Source organism: Vidua macroura, chromosome 22, assembly GCF_024509145.1.
Source record: "Vidua macroura isolate BioBank_ID:100142 chromosome 22, ASM2450914v1, whole genome shotgun sequence".
NCBI lineage: Eukaryota > Metazoa > Chordata > Aves > Passeriformes > Viduidae > Vidua > Vidua macroura.
Genome location: NC_071592.1, coordinates 5750498 through 5766722, shown reverse-complemented (window position 1 = coordinate 5766722; position 16225 = coordinate 5750498). Strand labels below are relative to the sequence as shown.

Here is a 16225-nt window from a genome sequence, read left to right as displayed (position 1 = left end):
AGCCTAACTGAGGGTTTGGGAAGTGATGTGGGAGGCAAGTGTTGGCCCAAGCTCAGTCTCTTGTACCCATCCTACTCTCTGGCTACTCAGGGGAGTTCAGTCACCTTTGCTTACACAACCTTATTAAAAATACTCATATTTGCAGAGGATGAGCTACTCGGTGACGACAACTCAGCAAGGACTCAGTTAAAACTTTTCTTCTCTCATGCAGTCTCTTAAAATTCTTTTGTAGTACATCACATCGAGCAACAACAACACGCCCATCCAAGGATTTTATATCTATTACCGGCCCACGGACAGCGACAACGACAGCGACTACAAGCGGGATATTGTGGACGGTACGGTGCCTGCTTGGAGAAGGGGAAGGACACCCTGTAGCCATGTTGGCTGTGTTTATATGAAATCTAAACTGCTTTTCCCAAGCAGTCTTTATAATATATCTCACAGAAGGAGCTATCTCAACTCCCTAACGTCGGGTTTTGCCCACACGTGAGCTGGTTTCTTCCCTCTGAAGCCTCTTTGACATGGAAGCTTGAGAGCTAAATACAGGGTTTAAGTTTGGCTTGTTATAGAGCTGCAAATCCTTAAGGAAGGTCTATTTAAACTGGTGTAGCTTCAAGTTGTATAAAGAGAAAGCAGTGTAAATGAGGTTTAACCCAGGATAAAAACATCTGGGTTACAGACTGTACTAACAACTAGCTGGCTTTTAAAATTATTTACCCCAGCGTGGACTTTCTAAGCTGGTAGTACCTTGTGTGTAATTGCCCTTCTCTCCTCTTACCTTGCCTAATCACTTCTGCTATAAGGTAGTTGCTTTTAGCCTCAAGTGCTGTAGCACTCTGCAAATGCAAGTATGTTTGTGCTTCATTTTGCTTTTTAATCAAGTTATTTTTTTCCCCTGTGCATATTAGATCATCATTTTCCTGGAAGAAGTTATTAGATAATGTCTATATTAGTCCAGAAGTGGAAAACCCTTTTAAAAATATTTTATTTAATGTCCTTATTGCTCAGGCTGAGCAAATGCAGTGATCTCATTCTGGCCCAATGACGTTAATTATTTTTTTCCCCCTCATTTATTCAGTTACAAGAGGAATGGACCTTTATTTTGAAAATTTTCCCCTGCCAGACAATACTGCACATAGTACTTTGATGCATGACATAAGCTTTTGCACACTATAAAGCTATTAAAGATCCAGAGCTTGAGCTCAGAGGCTTTAAAGAACCTTATGCAGGCTTCACCTTCATCTGCAAATGTATTTTAGCCTTTGCTAGACAGAACTTGTGTGTTTATAAGTCTTATACACTGAGCAGTTAGTTGTTTAAGTGGGCTCCACTGTGCTGTGAAATTAGCTTGTTTCGGGTTTTTTTCCGAGCGTGTGTGTATTGAACTCTTTGTGGCAGTCTGAAACCATTAGCAGCTGCTCCGCTCTGCCAGAGCCTGCAACAGAAATCACTTGGTGGAAAGATTTAAGCTTCAACTTTTCTTTACTGTGCTCCCCTAAATTAGCTTTTCAGGAGGGAAAAAAAAAAAAAAAGAGAACTATTTTCAATTAAGTTGTGATTGGAAGCACTTGATGTGAAATATGTAGAGGAACATGTGACTTAAGGTATTTTTTGCCATAAATCACTTGTTCTTTGCTTTTTTTCCCCCTCTGTTACCTTTGAATTAATCTGCTTTATGACAGGGAATTTTATCTTGAAATGACTGCATGAGTTGTGGAAAAAGTGTTGTGATGCCTGTGCTAGCTAAGTGCTTGCCGCAGGCTTTCCTCACCGCTTCCTGTTAAGTCTTGTCTTTCGAGACATTCAAAACTCTGCAGAATTTTTTTTTTCCTTATAAATGCCGCTGCAGGCAAAATCAGATTTTATTTGAAGGGGGGGGGAAACCCCCCCCCCCGCAAAAAAAAAAAAAAAAAAAAAAAAAAAAAAAAAAAAAAAAAAAAAGACCCAAGCAAAAAGCTGTGATGGCTCCTCGGTATCTCTCAGCCACTTTAAGCAAAAGCAAAAAAAACACCCCTGTCCTGCAGCGATGGTCTGCATTTCTCCGTTTCTGGTCTGAATTTCTCTGTTTCGAGAATTCTGGAGATTGAATTTTAAATGTAAATGCAGTCTGATGTCAGTTGTTTAAATGTTTTCCCTTGCTAATGGTGCACGAAGAGGACAGTTAAAGTGCCTGTACTGATTCCAGTTCCACTAATGGTTTGAAGCGGAAACCTAAAACCTGGTGTAGTAATTACCGAAAGGAATGCTTGGGGGTGGGGGCGCCGGGAAAACCGAGTCTGAATCTTGGGAAAACGTGCGATTTAGGGAAAGGCAGCTCCAGCCTCAGCCAGGGCTTGTCTGCCTTCCCTGGGACGTGGACACGGAGCGTGCTGGGCAGCCCCTGGTCCAGAGGGGCCCGCCTGGGTACCCCCGCCCTGCTGGGGCCGGGCAGAGGGTCTGGACCTGGGCTGGGGTCCCGGAGGAGTTTGAGCAGCATCACGGTGACAGCCCCGGCCCGCCGAGCACGCCCGAGCCTTTTTATTAATGCTTAAATCAGTAGGTGGTAGACAGTTCCTTAGAAACAGTGGAAACAGTTCAAGGTGGTATTTTCCAAGAGGGATTAAGAGCACTCAAACAGTTAATTAAACTCCCTTAAAAAAAAAAAAAAAAAAAAAAAAAAGGTCGCTATTTAGTAAAATTTGTCACAAGCCCGTGAAAGTAAAAACTGGGAGTGATTTATCCTGAAGTACTGAGCACTTCAGGAGGGTGTCTAAATGAAATGCTGGCCAGGGGCCAGAGATGACAAAACCATCCTGTTAGAGAAGATTGCTTGGCTCGGGCTGGGGCTCAGGCCCTGCAGGGGCAGTGGCACAGGGGCAGTGGCACCAGGACAGCCCTGCTGCATTCCCAGGATGGGTTGTAAAATGCACGTTCCATTATTTGGGGTTTTGGCCAAATTGAGCAACCCAGACGTGTCCTTTCTGTGTGACACCAATGGCTGCAGTGGTACCTTGCATCTCTAAAGTCTGCTCACAGCCAAGTTCTTCCTTGTCCCAAGCTCTCTGTGTCCATTTTCCTTGTTACTTACTCAGTGTACTGTAAATAGTCAGCATAATAGCATAAGTAAATAGTCAGCATAATCTACCCTAAACCTGTCCCTTTGACAGTTCCATGTTCAGGGTGCACAGGGCTGCTGTTGAACTTAAAATGTACATGTGTGGGCACTTGGATGTCTGGGTTTTGAGTTTAGTGAGTTCTGGCTTTTGTAGACAATGACTTTCTTTAAAAGAAAATACTGAAAAAGCCCTCACTTTAACTCATCAAAAGGTCATTCTTATAAGCAATTTCACAAGATAAGTCTTAGAGAGTCATGGAATAATTTGGGTTGAAAGGGACCTTCAAGATGATCTAGTTCCAACCCTCTGTCCTGGGATGCCACTCGTGGACCATGGTTTCAGCTAAGTCCATAAACCACTACTGAAGATTTTAGTGCTAACAAGACGAGCTGCAGTGCCCCTGCATTTGGTGGAAAAGGTCTCTGCAATGGTCGTTGTCCATAATTCTGGTTCCTGTGGGTAAATGAACTGCAATCAATTTACTTTTTGTCCCCCCAACAGGTACAAAGCAGTGGCACCTGATAAATCACCTGCAGCCTGAAACTTCTTATGACATTAAGATGCAGTGCTACAACGAGGGAGGGGAGAGTGAGTACAGCAATGTGATGATCTGCGAGACCAAAGGTGAGGCTGCGGGGCCGAGCCGAGGTGGCCTTTGGGACGGGAAAGATCCACTGGGGGAATTTTTATGCAGCACAAAAGTCAGCTGCAATGATGACCATAATTTTCTGGAATGTTTCGGAGGATTGTTTTGTCTTCCGAAGCTGGGATTGTTTTGAACATATGGAAAGTGATCCGTTGCACTCCTGAGGCTCTCAGCAGAGCTCTGCAGCTCTGCCTGCCCTCAGAGATAGCGCTGCTGCCTCTGCGCTGCTGATGGCCTCTCCTTAGGAGACAACCATGCGCCTGAAGATGACAGAATTGATTTGTACATCTGTTTTATGTCTTCAGGGCTCTGTGACACGTTGTATAAGTGCAGACCACAGCAATTGATGGCTGTGTTGGCTGCCTCCATCCCTAATCCTGCATGCCTCTGGCACAAAGTTTGTACTGTTCTCGGGAAGTGTCAGATATGGCAGTCACATTTATTTTGCGAAGAATTCCTGTCTCCTTTAATCTCTAAAACCAAGTAAGGCTGTAAAGGGAAAATGCAGACAGTAAACTTCAAATGCAGTGCTATGAAAAAATGTTTGAGAAAAAAAAAAAAGAAAAAAGCCCTCTGGGAGAGGAAGCATCAAAATTCAGTGAAGTGAGTAGTGAAACCTTTGAAGGAAGGAGTAGGAGCTGCAGGGCTTCAAGGCTGCGCACACAGTTGGTCTCCCTCCTGCAAGGAATATAACTTTCTTCTCTAATTTTAAAATGGGCAAGATGTAATCTGTCATTCACACTGCCTCTTCTTTAAAATTTATCTCCCCCAGGCTTATAAGAGTGATCCAGCTTATCCAGCATACCTGCATGGAGGTGCTTGTATCTTTCTGACCAGCTTCACTCCTAAGCCAGGGACCTCTTTTAGGGTTTTAGTGTCAAATGAAATAAATCTGAACTGTGGTGTACTGGAAACTAATGTAAATGCAGTTCCTGGGTTAAACCAGCATCTCATTTTCAGTGATTTTCTGTTGGTTGATCTTCAACTGTGTGGTTTGGAAAGGGGGTTAGCAGGGTTCACATCAGATAAGAGCAGGTCATCTGGCAGAGCCTGGGCGAGAGAAATGAGTGTTGTGGTTTTTCCTGACCTCAGAAGTGGAAAGATTTGTGCTCTTTCAAGTTGAGAGTTAGAGCAGTTGCAGCCACGGGTACCTCGAGTGGCTCGTTAAAGTTCCAGTGACCTCAAAGAGCGGGTGAGCAGGCGGGATAATCACCATTTTCCAAGGCAAACAGTTATTACCCAATAGGAGCTGGCATTCTCATTGTAGGATTTAATATTGACTTGGAAACCTCCTTTGCGAGGCATCGGGACTTGGACTCGGCAGTAATTATTTTCATTTCATGATGAAAAAACACCTTTAGAAAATGCATTTGGTGGATGTACACGTGCTTGTCTCTACTCATCCAGTGAAACGCACGCCGGGAGCGTCTGAGTATCCAGTGAGAGACCTGAGCACGCCGCCCAACGCGCCTGAGCGGGCCGGGGGCAGCGGGGCCGTGGCTGCCAGCGGCCCCGTGCGCAGCAGTGACATGCTCTACCTGATCGTGGGCTGTGTCCTGGGGGTCATGGTCCTCATCCTCATCGTCTTCATCGCCATGTGCCTCTGGAAGAACCGGCAGCAGAACGCCATGCAGAGTGAGTGGGGGTTGGTTTCAAGAGGAAAATATTACCAGAGTAAAATTAGGAATGTCCATGCTGCGTTTTATGGATGGGAAGCAGTTTCCTGTTAGGAGCCAGCTTGCATTTCTGTAGAGACTTGTACTTCCAGGTGTGCCTTAGGTGCAGACTTGGGTTTTTAAGAGCAACAATGTCTCAATTTCTTCACACTGATGCTCCTGGTCCTGCTGCATCCCTGGAGGATTGTGATGCGGTTTCACCCAGGGAATAGTGTGGGACAGGCCTGAGTAAATTTTCTGCAGTTTGTGTTTAACTTTAAGCCCCTGCATAGGTCTCTGATGATTGCAGAGGCAGAATGTGTGTAGTCGTAATCACTTGTTAAAATTGTGGAGAGTTAAACCCTGGATCTCTCCCTTTCTTGAGTGCATCTGGAAAGAAAGAGAACTTGCAGCTCCATGACAAGTCTCTTGTTACCTCTTAGTCCCTGCACAATGAGATGGCATTCAATGGCCAAGTCTTCCAGAGAAGTGTTAATAACGAAAACCTGTTCATTAGCAAGCAGGAGCCTGGAGCAGGAGCTTTGCAAGGTGCTCTGCACCCACCAACAACCCAGAGCCAGCAGAATCTGTGCACTGGCCTTTTCTGCTCCTTGTGCATAAATCAGCCTTGCTCTTGCCATGGCCTGTGGTTATTTTTAAATGCTCTTACTCTCCTACAGAGAGAAATGTAGGAGATAATGAAGATAGTGTCTTCAGCTGCAGCCCAGAGAGATCTTCTGGAAGCAGCTTATCGCAGATACAGTAGAAGGGCTGTTGGTGATACAAAAGGCCTGGTTTTAGGATGCTCTTGTAGTGATTGACATCAGCCAGGTCCTTCCAGACCAACATTTCTGGCCTGCTCTCCAGGGTGTGGCCGTTTGCCATGTCTACTTGTGCATGCTAAGCAGTTGGATATCAGCATTAGTTCACAAAAGCTGGAGAAAGAAAAAATAAGTTCCTTTATTTTTAGGGATGCTCATTTAGCTTCTCCTTTATCAGTAGAAGTGCTTTCAGTAATAATGTCTTTTGCAGAGTACGACCCTCCAGGCTACCTCTACCAAGGGGCAGAAATCAACGGGCAGATAATTGAGTACACGACGTTACCCGGGACCAGCCGAGTCAACGGCAGCATCCATGGAAACTTCCTCGGCAACGGCTGTCCCCACATCCATCACAAAGCTGCCAATGGTGTCAATGGGATCATGAGTGGAGGAGGAGCAGGACTGTACCCAGGGCACACCAACTCCCTGTCCAGAACACACATGGACTATGAACATCCCCATCACCTTGTGAATGTAAGGTCCTACACGGGGTGGGAGGCTCAGCCCAGACCTTGGGGTTTATTCAGGGGCTGTAGAAGCAGGCTTAATTTGTGTGGGGGAATACTCATCCATTGTTAACAGCCAGTTCCACTGAATTCCTTATCCCAGAGGAAGCAACTGGGCTGATACTTGTGATACAAACATCATGGTTTTCATTTGAGAATATCAGATGACAGCAAGAATTCCAGTTACTCTGGGAAATCTGCCTCTACCCTCCTCCTAACAGCATGTAAGCTCTGAGAATGCCTCAGTGCTGAGCTGAGATACTTTACTTGTACATATGGTATTTCTCAATCTCCAAGTTAAATACATTTAATTATAGCTGCTTATTCTGCAGCTTTATGGATCACCCGTTTTTCCCCCACCTGTTTCAGATCTGTAACTCTGAGCAATGCTATTAATTATGGCAAAGCACGAATGGCGCAGGAGGTTCCATGGAATGAAGTGCCCCATACATCTTGAACTGTAGCAGAGCAATAATGCTGCTTTTTTTTTTTTTTCAATCCCCTGTTTGTGACTGTTGAGACAGGCTCGTTTTTTGTTTTGAAATTGAAAATAAAATTAAAAACTAATTTCAGTCTGCGATCCAGCCTTTGTATGCTGTGGAAAAATACTTCATTTGCTGAAACGTGTCCTGTTTCCAAGAGAGAATAATGATTTCATTATTGTCTATGGAAACAGATGGCTTGCATTCAAACTTACTAAACTTACTCAAAACTGTGAACATTGCCCAGGAAAACTGAAAGAAAAAGTTCAAAAGTCTGAATAACCCATGCTGTTTCTGGAGAAAAAAAACGGGTCTATTGTTTGTGTTGGTAATTGAGCACAAGCACTTCATTTTATTGAACAACAAATTAGCACTTGCACAGTAGTTGCCACTTCAGTTCCCTCCAGTCTGAGCCCAGACCAGTCAGTTCTTCACCCCATTCTGCCTTTGGCCTACCCATGGAGCAAGAAGTGCCCACTTTTGGCTGTTTTCAAGAGCAACCAAGGCCCAAACTAGTTTTTTTTTTTGACCTTTCCAGCCTCCCAGTGGGTGAAACTCTCCAAAAATCTCCAAGCCCTCAGGGAGGCAACATTCGCTGTGCTCAAAAGCTTGCCTGAGAGAAAGACTGGGAGTTTGCATTATATTTTGTCCCTCCCATTTTTATTTTTTTGGGGGTGAAAAAAGGAAATATGTTTGTGATAACACAGGTCTTGTTGCCTGGAGCTCCTCTGTGCCTTGAGGTGTCCACCCAGCACTGCTGTCTTGCTGGGAACAGGTGATGGGGTTGAGTTTTCCTTTCCCCACTCCCTGTTGTAGACAGTTTGAGTCACACAATCTCTGCCCATGGAGAGGGGCTGGGACTGGCACGTGGGTGAGGCTACCAGAGGAACAGGATGTTCTGATCCTCCTTAGGTCGCTCTTTATTGTTTCAATGATTGGGTTAAATGAGGAAGGGAGAAACTGGCCAGGATGGCAATCAAGACTAATTAGGCATTTCCTCAGTGCTCTCTATCCCTCAAAAACTTCAGGATAAGCTCTGTTTTTGCAAAAATAGAGATTGCTAGAAGTTGTCTACCAGCTGAGCTGCCAAAAGCTAGGTGAGCCTTCCCAGCCTGGCTCCCTCCTGGAGCCCAGTGCAGGAGGCTGGCTCTGCAGCCCCTTGGAGTGGCTCCCACATCACTGTCTGCCTGGTCCCTAACAATGAGGTATGTGTTAATCTGGGCATTTCAACTGGCTTGTAATGGCCCCGTTAGCCAAAACCAACAACACAAAATCCCTCTCACCCGGAGTCATTGCTGGCTGAGGAATTACCCCATCTGTACAAATACCAAACGGTTCAAAAATCAGTGTAGTGAAGTAAACTGATCTAATCGGAGTAATTACAGGAAAGTGGGATGGGTTTGTATGTGACATCAGCCCTGCAAATTTAATCCTCTGTCTCCCTAAACAAGCCTTGCGTGCTAATGAACAGCAATTCGCTTTCGTGTCTGTCATCAGCGTTAAAAATAAATATATTTACAGTGTGTTTATTAAATTAAACCTCAGCATATTAAGCTGAAAACAGACCAGGGAAATGACCACATACTTGTCTAAGCTGCAGTTATTTACTTTTCCCTGACACACACACTGGCAAAGCCCTCCCCTGGCCTTCGGACAATCGCTCAGTGTTGCCATGCCACGTACAGCCCGGAGCAGGGCATCGATAACGTGATCGGAGTGGGGAAACTGAGTCAAAGAGCTCTTGGGTGTCCCAATAGTGATTTGGTTCATTTGATTAATTATTAATTGTTAATCCTTCCTGCTGCAGGGTGGTGGGATGTACACGACAGTGCCGCAGGCTGACCCCTCGGAGTGCATCAGCTGCCGGAATTGTCGGAACAATAACAGGTGAGAAATGACAATAACAAGTGAGAAATGACCTGCCCAGAGAACAGCGCTCCCTCTGTGTGCTGGGCTGGAGCTGGGGTTGGCAGAAGATGAGAGCTGGAGTCCTGGCTAGCATGAGGAGCTCCATGGATGACCTCAAGAGCAGTTGAGGATTTTCCATAGGACGGAATAAAACAAATTGTTAAAACCCCAGAGCTCACTTTGCTCAACATGCTCCTCTGATGCCCTCTAGGAAGTGAGGCAGGTTGGGCACTGGATTTTTTAAAAAAAATCTGTATTTCCTGTGTTTTTCTTCAGTTCTGAGATAACAAAATCATTCCATATGGAGCTTGTCAAATCGGATTTAATTGGTCTTCTATATTTTACACTTCCTGACATTCCCTTAAGAACACTAACCAACTCACTCCTTTGCCGTCACAATGCTGTTCTTTGTAAAACACGGGATTTGAAGTTCTTGAGGCCTTCAGGAGGAGATGACCAGCCGTTGTCAGAGTGGGATACATTTTTTTTCCTGTGAAAAAGGATTCTTGTGTAGAATAAGGGAAAATCTGTCATCTGCATTGTAGCTGGGAGTGGGAAACCTAATAAAAGTTACTAAGTTTTCACTTTTGAAATTATTGTCCTCCTTAGGCTGCTGACTAAATCTCTGGTTATTTTCATTATTAGAAATAATGACTGAAAGTCAGACAAGCTGGGCTGCTCTGACTGGTAGGTTCTGGGCTTTTTTTTCAATCATATTTTGATTTTTCAGTATTGTTAAAATCTTCAGCTGCCTTTAGGTGTGCATCTGGCTAAGCTGAGTTGAAATTAATAATCAAATCATTGAATATTCTGAGTTGGGCCCACAAGCATCATGGAGTCCAACCCCTGTTGAACAATAAAGCTGTTGTTGAAGGCAGAAAACACATTCACTTTATTTTCATAGTTTTACTTTTTAAAACACCACTTATGAGCTTTGAATCCTTCTTGCTTCCATAAATATGTGCATGCCAGTGTAATGCTGACAAGCTGCTGCTCGCAGGTGGAGCTGGGCATGCCTTTCCTGGCCCAGAGTTCCTGTCAGGTCTCAGGAAAGCCCAGTACGTTCCCTCACGCACCAATGCTGTGATTTTGAGCAGGCTGTGCAGCAGCTCTCACCAGGATGTCTGAGACTCGTGGTAATTTAGAACACGCCATATGTGTTACACTGTAATTAAGAGCTTGCTTCCAGTGTTAAACACATTTAGGTCTTTATTTGCTCTTTTTTTTTTTTCCGTAAGAAAGCGAGGGAAAGAGTTCCATCCTCTGCAACTGCACTGCTCCTCCCAGAGGTCATCAGCAGGGCCTGAACTTTGAGTTTTCACAGCCCCATTCTATATTTGACTGCTTGATAGAGAAACAAGTTGTCCCTTACAGCTGCCTTGCCCCGGAGGGGATCATTAACCTCGGTTTGGCAGAGAGCTGCACAGCAGGGACCGCTCTGTTCCTGTCCTGGTGCTGGGGGAATGGAAAGAGGACATGGGAGAGGGGAATGGAGAGGACCAGAACGTGCCTCAGCTTTACACCAGGGAGCTGGGTGTATGGCCAGGGTGAGGAGGAGGAAGAGGAGAAGGAGGAGGAAGGCCTGTTGGGTTAGTGCAGCCAGCCCAATAGGTTTTGGTAAGTGGGAATTTGAGGCTGGAGTGTTTTCCCCAATTTGTTCAAGCGCACTGCACAGGTGAGGGCTGTCCCCCTGACCTGCCTGTCCTCATCCCACCCTGGAATCACGTGCTGAAATCAGGCAGTTCCCCCGTGGCAGGAGGGGAAGGGAGGTTCAGGTGGACACACCTCTGGCAGGGCGTGCCAGACCAGGAGTGTGGCCTTGGTGCCATGAATTCCTCACTGACCCAATTCCACCAAATGCCTGGAGCTGTTGCTGATTTGAGATGAATGCAGCAGTTTTGTGAATTGTGACCACGTGCAAATGAATCCTAAAGGTTCAGCATTATTTCATAGCTGTTTTCAGCAGCAGCCATCTCGGAGCAGGTTTTATTATTCCAGTGCTGAAATCCCTGGGTCTTCTGTTTAAATTAGCACTTTATCCCTCATAACTTCTCATGGAGCCTTGCCAGAGGGAGAAGCTGCTGAAAACTGGAGACCTGCTTTGCTATTGTGGACAAAACTTGTGGTTGACAGGATTGAGAACTGATCTTTTTTTCTTCTCTTGTGCCTTTGTGCTAAGGCTCTCAAGATACCTGACATTTGCAGAGGAATTTACACTTTTGCAGATCTCTCTCCTTTGCAATTTCACTGTATTTTGATCAGAAATCTGAAATACGCAATTCAAATGTAGGAACATCAGTTTGTTTTTCCAGCTTTTTCATCTAAATCATGATTTTTTTTTTTTTTCGATTATAGTTTAGTAGGGTTTCAGTATTAAAAATTGATAGAAGATGTGTTTTCCCAGCAGGGATTTTACAAGGGTCTTCCTCCACACTCTGCTCTGGATATCCCCATGGCTAGTTTCCATCCAAATGTGGTTATTGAAGCTTAGAAGGCTGAACTGCTGTGTTGAAACATCCTTCAAGCTCTTACAATAATACAGAGAACTTCACTGACCCCTGTATCTTTAAGAAGAAACCCCCAGAAATGTGCAAACCCAAACATTTAGATGGGTTTCTCTGAGCCTTTTTTTCTAAATAATAAGTGAGTACAGTCAAAACCTCTGCGGAGAGAAAGGCAAACTAATAAATGGATTTGTTTGAGGACCAGATGTGTTTCATGTGGATTCTCCAGTGGCTTCTGTGGTATTTTGGTACTTGGAATAATGATTTTGGAGGCAGTTACAGGAGTGGAAGGACAAAACAGGAGAGTGAAGGTTGAAGCTTAGTCCTGCTCCATCCTCACAGTTTTTGGGAGGGGAGCAGGCTCCAGAGAGAACCCATTTGTGCTGTTCTGGCTTTGCAGGTGAAGCATCTGCCAGAGGGAAAGCTCATTACAGTTCTTCCTCTGACAAGTTTGTGTTGTTGGGTGTTTTGTTGCTCTTTCAGTTTTGGCAGTATTGATCAGGTTTTGGTCAGGTTTCAGGTATGAACTGAGGCTCTAGGCAGGGCTGTAGATCAGGTCCTTCCAGTGTGATGGTTTTCCATATTGCCATGACTTTTTTAATGGCATAAAAGTGGTTTCTGGAACCTGGGCAGGACTTAACTGAGACTGCCAAGTTAACATGTCCTGGTTTGAAACCCTTCTGAGCTCAGTGCTGGGCTGCTGTCGAGGTCAGCTCTGCTGGCTGCATCCCTGGCACCTCTGGTGTCCCAGTCCATCTTTCCTCCTTTTCCAGCAATTTTTCATCTGCTTTGCTCAGGTGTGGGCCAGAATCAGTCTGGAGCAGCACACGGTGCTACTTGCTGAGCCAGCAGCTGAGCAGGCAGGTCCAGGGATCCATTTTTGTGTTTCCAAATGCCAGTCTTACACAGCCCCAGGGATGACAGATAGCAATCAGCGCTGGGCTGATCCCTGTGAGCAAAGCCGGTGAGGGATGGGTTTACATCTGGTCAGAAAAAAAGAGAAGAAGGGTGCTCAGAGTTGTATCTGCACTAGCACATAAAGACCTGGAGCTTGCTCAGCTCTCACAGGAGCATTTTGGGGTGTCACTGGAGAGTGTCAACACTTTCCATCCTTATTTCCATGTGTTTATCTGTGGATCTATCTCTGTCCTGCACCAAGGAGCATCTTGGCATGTTGTTTCTCAAAATTTCTAGTACCTGTGCAGGTGAACCTTTAACTTTTTGGGTATTTATGGCTTTCTTATGTAGGAATTGTTTATATAAACGTTCCCTGAGAGCCACATTGTTCATGGAGCTACAAACACTGAGGTGTTTTCCCTCATGCCACAATGGTATGTGTGTCAAAATCCTGCTTCTTTTTGTTTAAAGCTTAAGTTCCTCAGCTGTAACAATTTATTCAGTGCTTTAATTTCAATTCCACAGCTTTACACAGGTATTACAGGGCCACAGTCTGACTTACACTGCAGAACAGGGGGGTTAAATTTGTTATATTGCATCTATTTTTCTAATTTGCATTCACTCCAATAACACTTAGTATTTATTTTTCAAGGTACCTAAGTGTGCTGCTTGGGTTTCAAATTTGAGCTCTTTATCTTGGCAGTGAAAACATGTTTTATGGAGTTGCTTTGATGGAGAAGTGGACTCACAAGTCAGGTCATTGGGTCTCAATTGATGGGGGAAGGAGCTGAGCGTGTTTTGAATGTTTTCAGCTGTCTGCTGGGAGGAAAAAAAAACACTCAATCCTTTTATTAATGTCAGAATCGCTCCAGAAATATATTTAAAACTGATTTGACAAATGCTCTGATTGTTGATGTGGTAAAACATTTAAAAGTTGTGGGGGGAAGAAGCCACCCTGAGTAACTTTGGCCTCTGTCCCTCCCGCAGGTGTTTCACCAAAACCAACGGCACTTTCAGCAGCAGCGCGCTGCCCGTCGTGCCCCTGGGAGCCCCTTTCCAGCAGGACGCTGTGGAGATGAAGCCGCTGAGCCCCCAGGTGATGGTGGCCATGTGCCTGGCCTCGGCCAGCCCCGAGTGCAGCGCCCGGCTGGAGGAGGAGGGCAGGGAGAGCGCGGAGCAGCCCCCGGCGCAGCATCCCTGCTGTCAGGGGGGCATGAGCCAGCTCTCTGTGGATTGCATGGACGGTGAGGCATCCCACAGAGGATAGCACCTGGCTGGGAAGCTGGGAATATTCTGTAGGACATTTGTAGGGAGCTTAATTTATTGCAGAGAAGCCAGTAATTAAACCCTTGTAAGAGCAGGCTCGGAGGAAGGTGAAGCCTTTCCCTTCGTGGAAAGTGGGAGCAGTGCTGCTCCAGTGCCGTGCCCTTGTGATTGATGCCTCTAAAAAGGGCTCATTGACACACAAGGAGGCTGTGACTGATGGATGCTGCACTCACAGCACACCCATTGGCCCCGACACAGGACACAAGCATTTCAGAGCCATCCTAGAGGCAGGAACCGGCACAGGGAGGGACCTGGTCTCTGCTGGTGGAAGGAGAACCTGTTCCTTGTCCCATCCTGGAATCGTTGCACCTTGTGTGCTGAAATCAGGCTGCTCCCTGTGCACCCACCCCGTGGCAGCAGGGGGAGGGAGGTTCAGGTGGACACACCTCTGTTAGGGCGTGCCAGACCAGGAGTGTGGCCTTGGTGCCACAAACTCCTGAGTGATTCATTTCCACCAAATGCTTGGAGCTGTTGCTGATTTGAAGTGAATGCAGCAGTTTTGTGAATTGTGACCACGTGCAAATGAATCCTAAAGGTTCAGCATTATTTCATAGCTGTTTTCAGCAGCAGCCATCTCGGAGCAGGTTTTATTATTCCAGTGCTGGGCTGACCTTCCTCAGCATGAGCTGTTCAATACAGGTGCTGTGCTGGGAGAGAGCCTATGTCCTGTGCTTGTGCCTGGTATGGTGGGAATGAGCCTGAGCCCAAAGAGCATCACCCACTGGAATTAAAGAGTTTTGGGGGCATGTGGTTCTGTTGAGCTGACAGAGAATCTCCTGAAAACCCCGACACAACCAGCGCCCTGCTCTTGCTTTGCAGGCGGCAGCTTCCTGCACTCGGAAACATCAAACCACATTTTGAGTTGGAGTCCCCTCATTCTTCAGCCTATTTCCAAGGACTGTAAGGAAAAACCAGGATGGAGTTCATCCGGAGTCACCCTAAATGGTTCTGGGGACCTTTGTCAGCTCCAGCTGCAGGAAACCTGAGGCAGTGACCGTTGTCCCCACTTAAGGCCAGGAACTGCACCGCAGCACCGCTGAAAGGGAGTCACGGGGGGATGTTAATTATAACAGAGAGAGTCACTATTTATTTTTTGTAGTAGTGTCATATGAATGTATCTTGGTTTCAAAATGGTTGCCTTTTTATATTATTTATGCCTTGAAATCCCTTTTTTGTTGTTTTTTTCTTCTGCCCACACACCACAAAACTAGCCTGGTTATGTGTATAAAAAAGAATTGTAATAATATAAAGAATGAGGATGGGAAATGTGGAGTGTGTTTCCGTGGCAATTTACCAGTGGGACAAGTGCTTCCAAGGAGCCTGAGAGAGGGATTTAAGCAGGTCTGAAATGACCAACAGCTGCCACCTCCCTGGCAGCTCGGTGACATGGTACTTGAACCCACCTTTCCATCAACACCTCCTGGCCTCTCTTGGTTTTTCTGGGAAGATCCCAATGAGGAAATAAGATCAATAAAAAAATGAGCCCTGGTTGAGTCTGTCCTGTGCAGCTTGAAGCAGAACTTGAGTCAGTGACTGTGTCTTTAGGTGCTCAATAACCCTTCTGCAGAAGTACAGGTGGAAATTCAGCCTCACTTTCCCACTCACAGAAGACAAAATTCAGTTCAGCTCTTGGTTTGAGGGATTACTAACAGCTTGGATAGCTCTGAAATGAAACCAGTCATGGTGAAGCAGCTCCCAGCAGCCCTGGGCACGACTGTCAGGAACCCACTCATCCTGGACACAATGGAAGTGCTGCAGCCTTAACTGCAGGGCTTGGGTGGGTGTTTTAATTTTTCCTTTCCAAATTTAATCCCGGTAAATAAATCAAACCAGTGCTTGCAAAGCACTCCCTCCACCCACACGAGTCACAGTGCAAAGCCCCAGAAATGAAGCACAATTTACAGTGGTGGCCACCCCGAGGTGACACGTACAGCCCAGAGCAGCATGTCCCTGGCCAGTCTGGGAAGGGAGGGAGCTGTGCCAGCCTGGCTGCAGCTGCTCCAAAGCCCTGGGGAGCTCAGGGCTACTGGTGCAGCTTTGTCAGGCACAGGGTTTGGGGAGGGATGTCTGTGTGAGGAGGAAGTCCTTGAGATCTGCTTTAGTAGCAGCAACTCCATGGGCTGCTCCAAGTGTTGGGATGGGGTTTTTTATATTTCATAGAATCCCAGAACAGTTTGATTTGATTGATTGTTAAAGCTCATCCCATTCCACCCCTGCCATGGACAGGGACACCTCCCACTATCCCAGGCTGCTCCAAGCCCCATTCAACCTGGCCTTGGGCACTTCCAAGATTGGGACAGCCACAGCTTTTCTGGGTACCCTGTGCCAGGGCCTCATCACCCTCACAGGGAAGAATTTATTCCCAATATCCCATCTAAACCT

The 16225-nt window shown here is 46.0% G+C and overlaps 1 protein-coding gene across 4 annotated transcripts in view; it reads left to right on the top strand.

The window, feature by feature from the left end:
• The window catches only part of CDON (cell adhesion associated, oncogene regulated), a 56237-nt gene extending 40895 nt beyond the window's left edge, over positions 1-15342 (top strand). For 2 of the 4 annotated variants that reach the window (XM_053997137.1, XM_053997138.1), the window contains exons 14-20: positions 233-338; positions 3600-3722; positions 5152-5379; positions 6432-6694; positions 9016-9095; positions 13505-13761; positions 14663-15342. In XM_053997137.1, coding sequence (XP_053853112.1) covers positions 233-338; positions 3600-3722; positions 5152-5379; positions 6432-6694; positions 9016-9095; positions 13505-13761; positions 14663-14829 — 1224 coding nt within the window. In that variant the 3' untranslated portion in view covers positions 14830-15342. Of the gene's footprint in view, positions 1-232; positions 339-3599; positions 3723-5151; positions 5380-6431; positions 6695-7095; positions 7247-9015; positions 9096-13504; positions 13762-14662 lie in introns of those variants that run through there. The other 2 variants (XM_053997139.1, XM_053997140.1) reach the window with 2 other exon arrangements.
• The last annotated feature ends 883 nt before the right edge of the window (positions 15343-16225 follow it).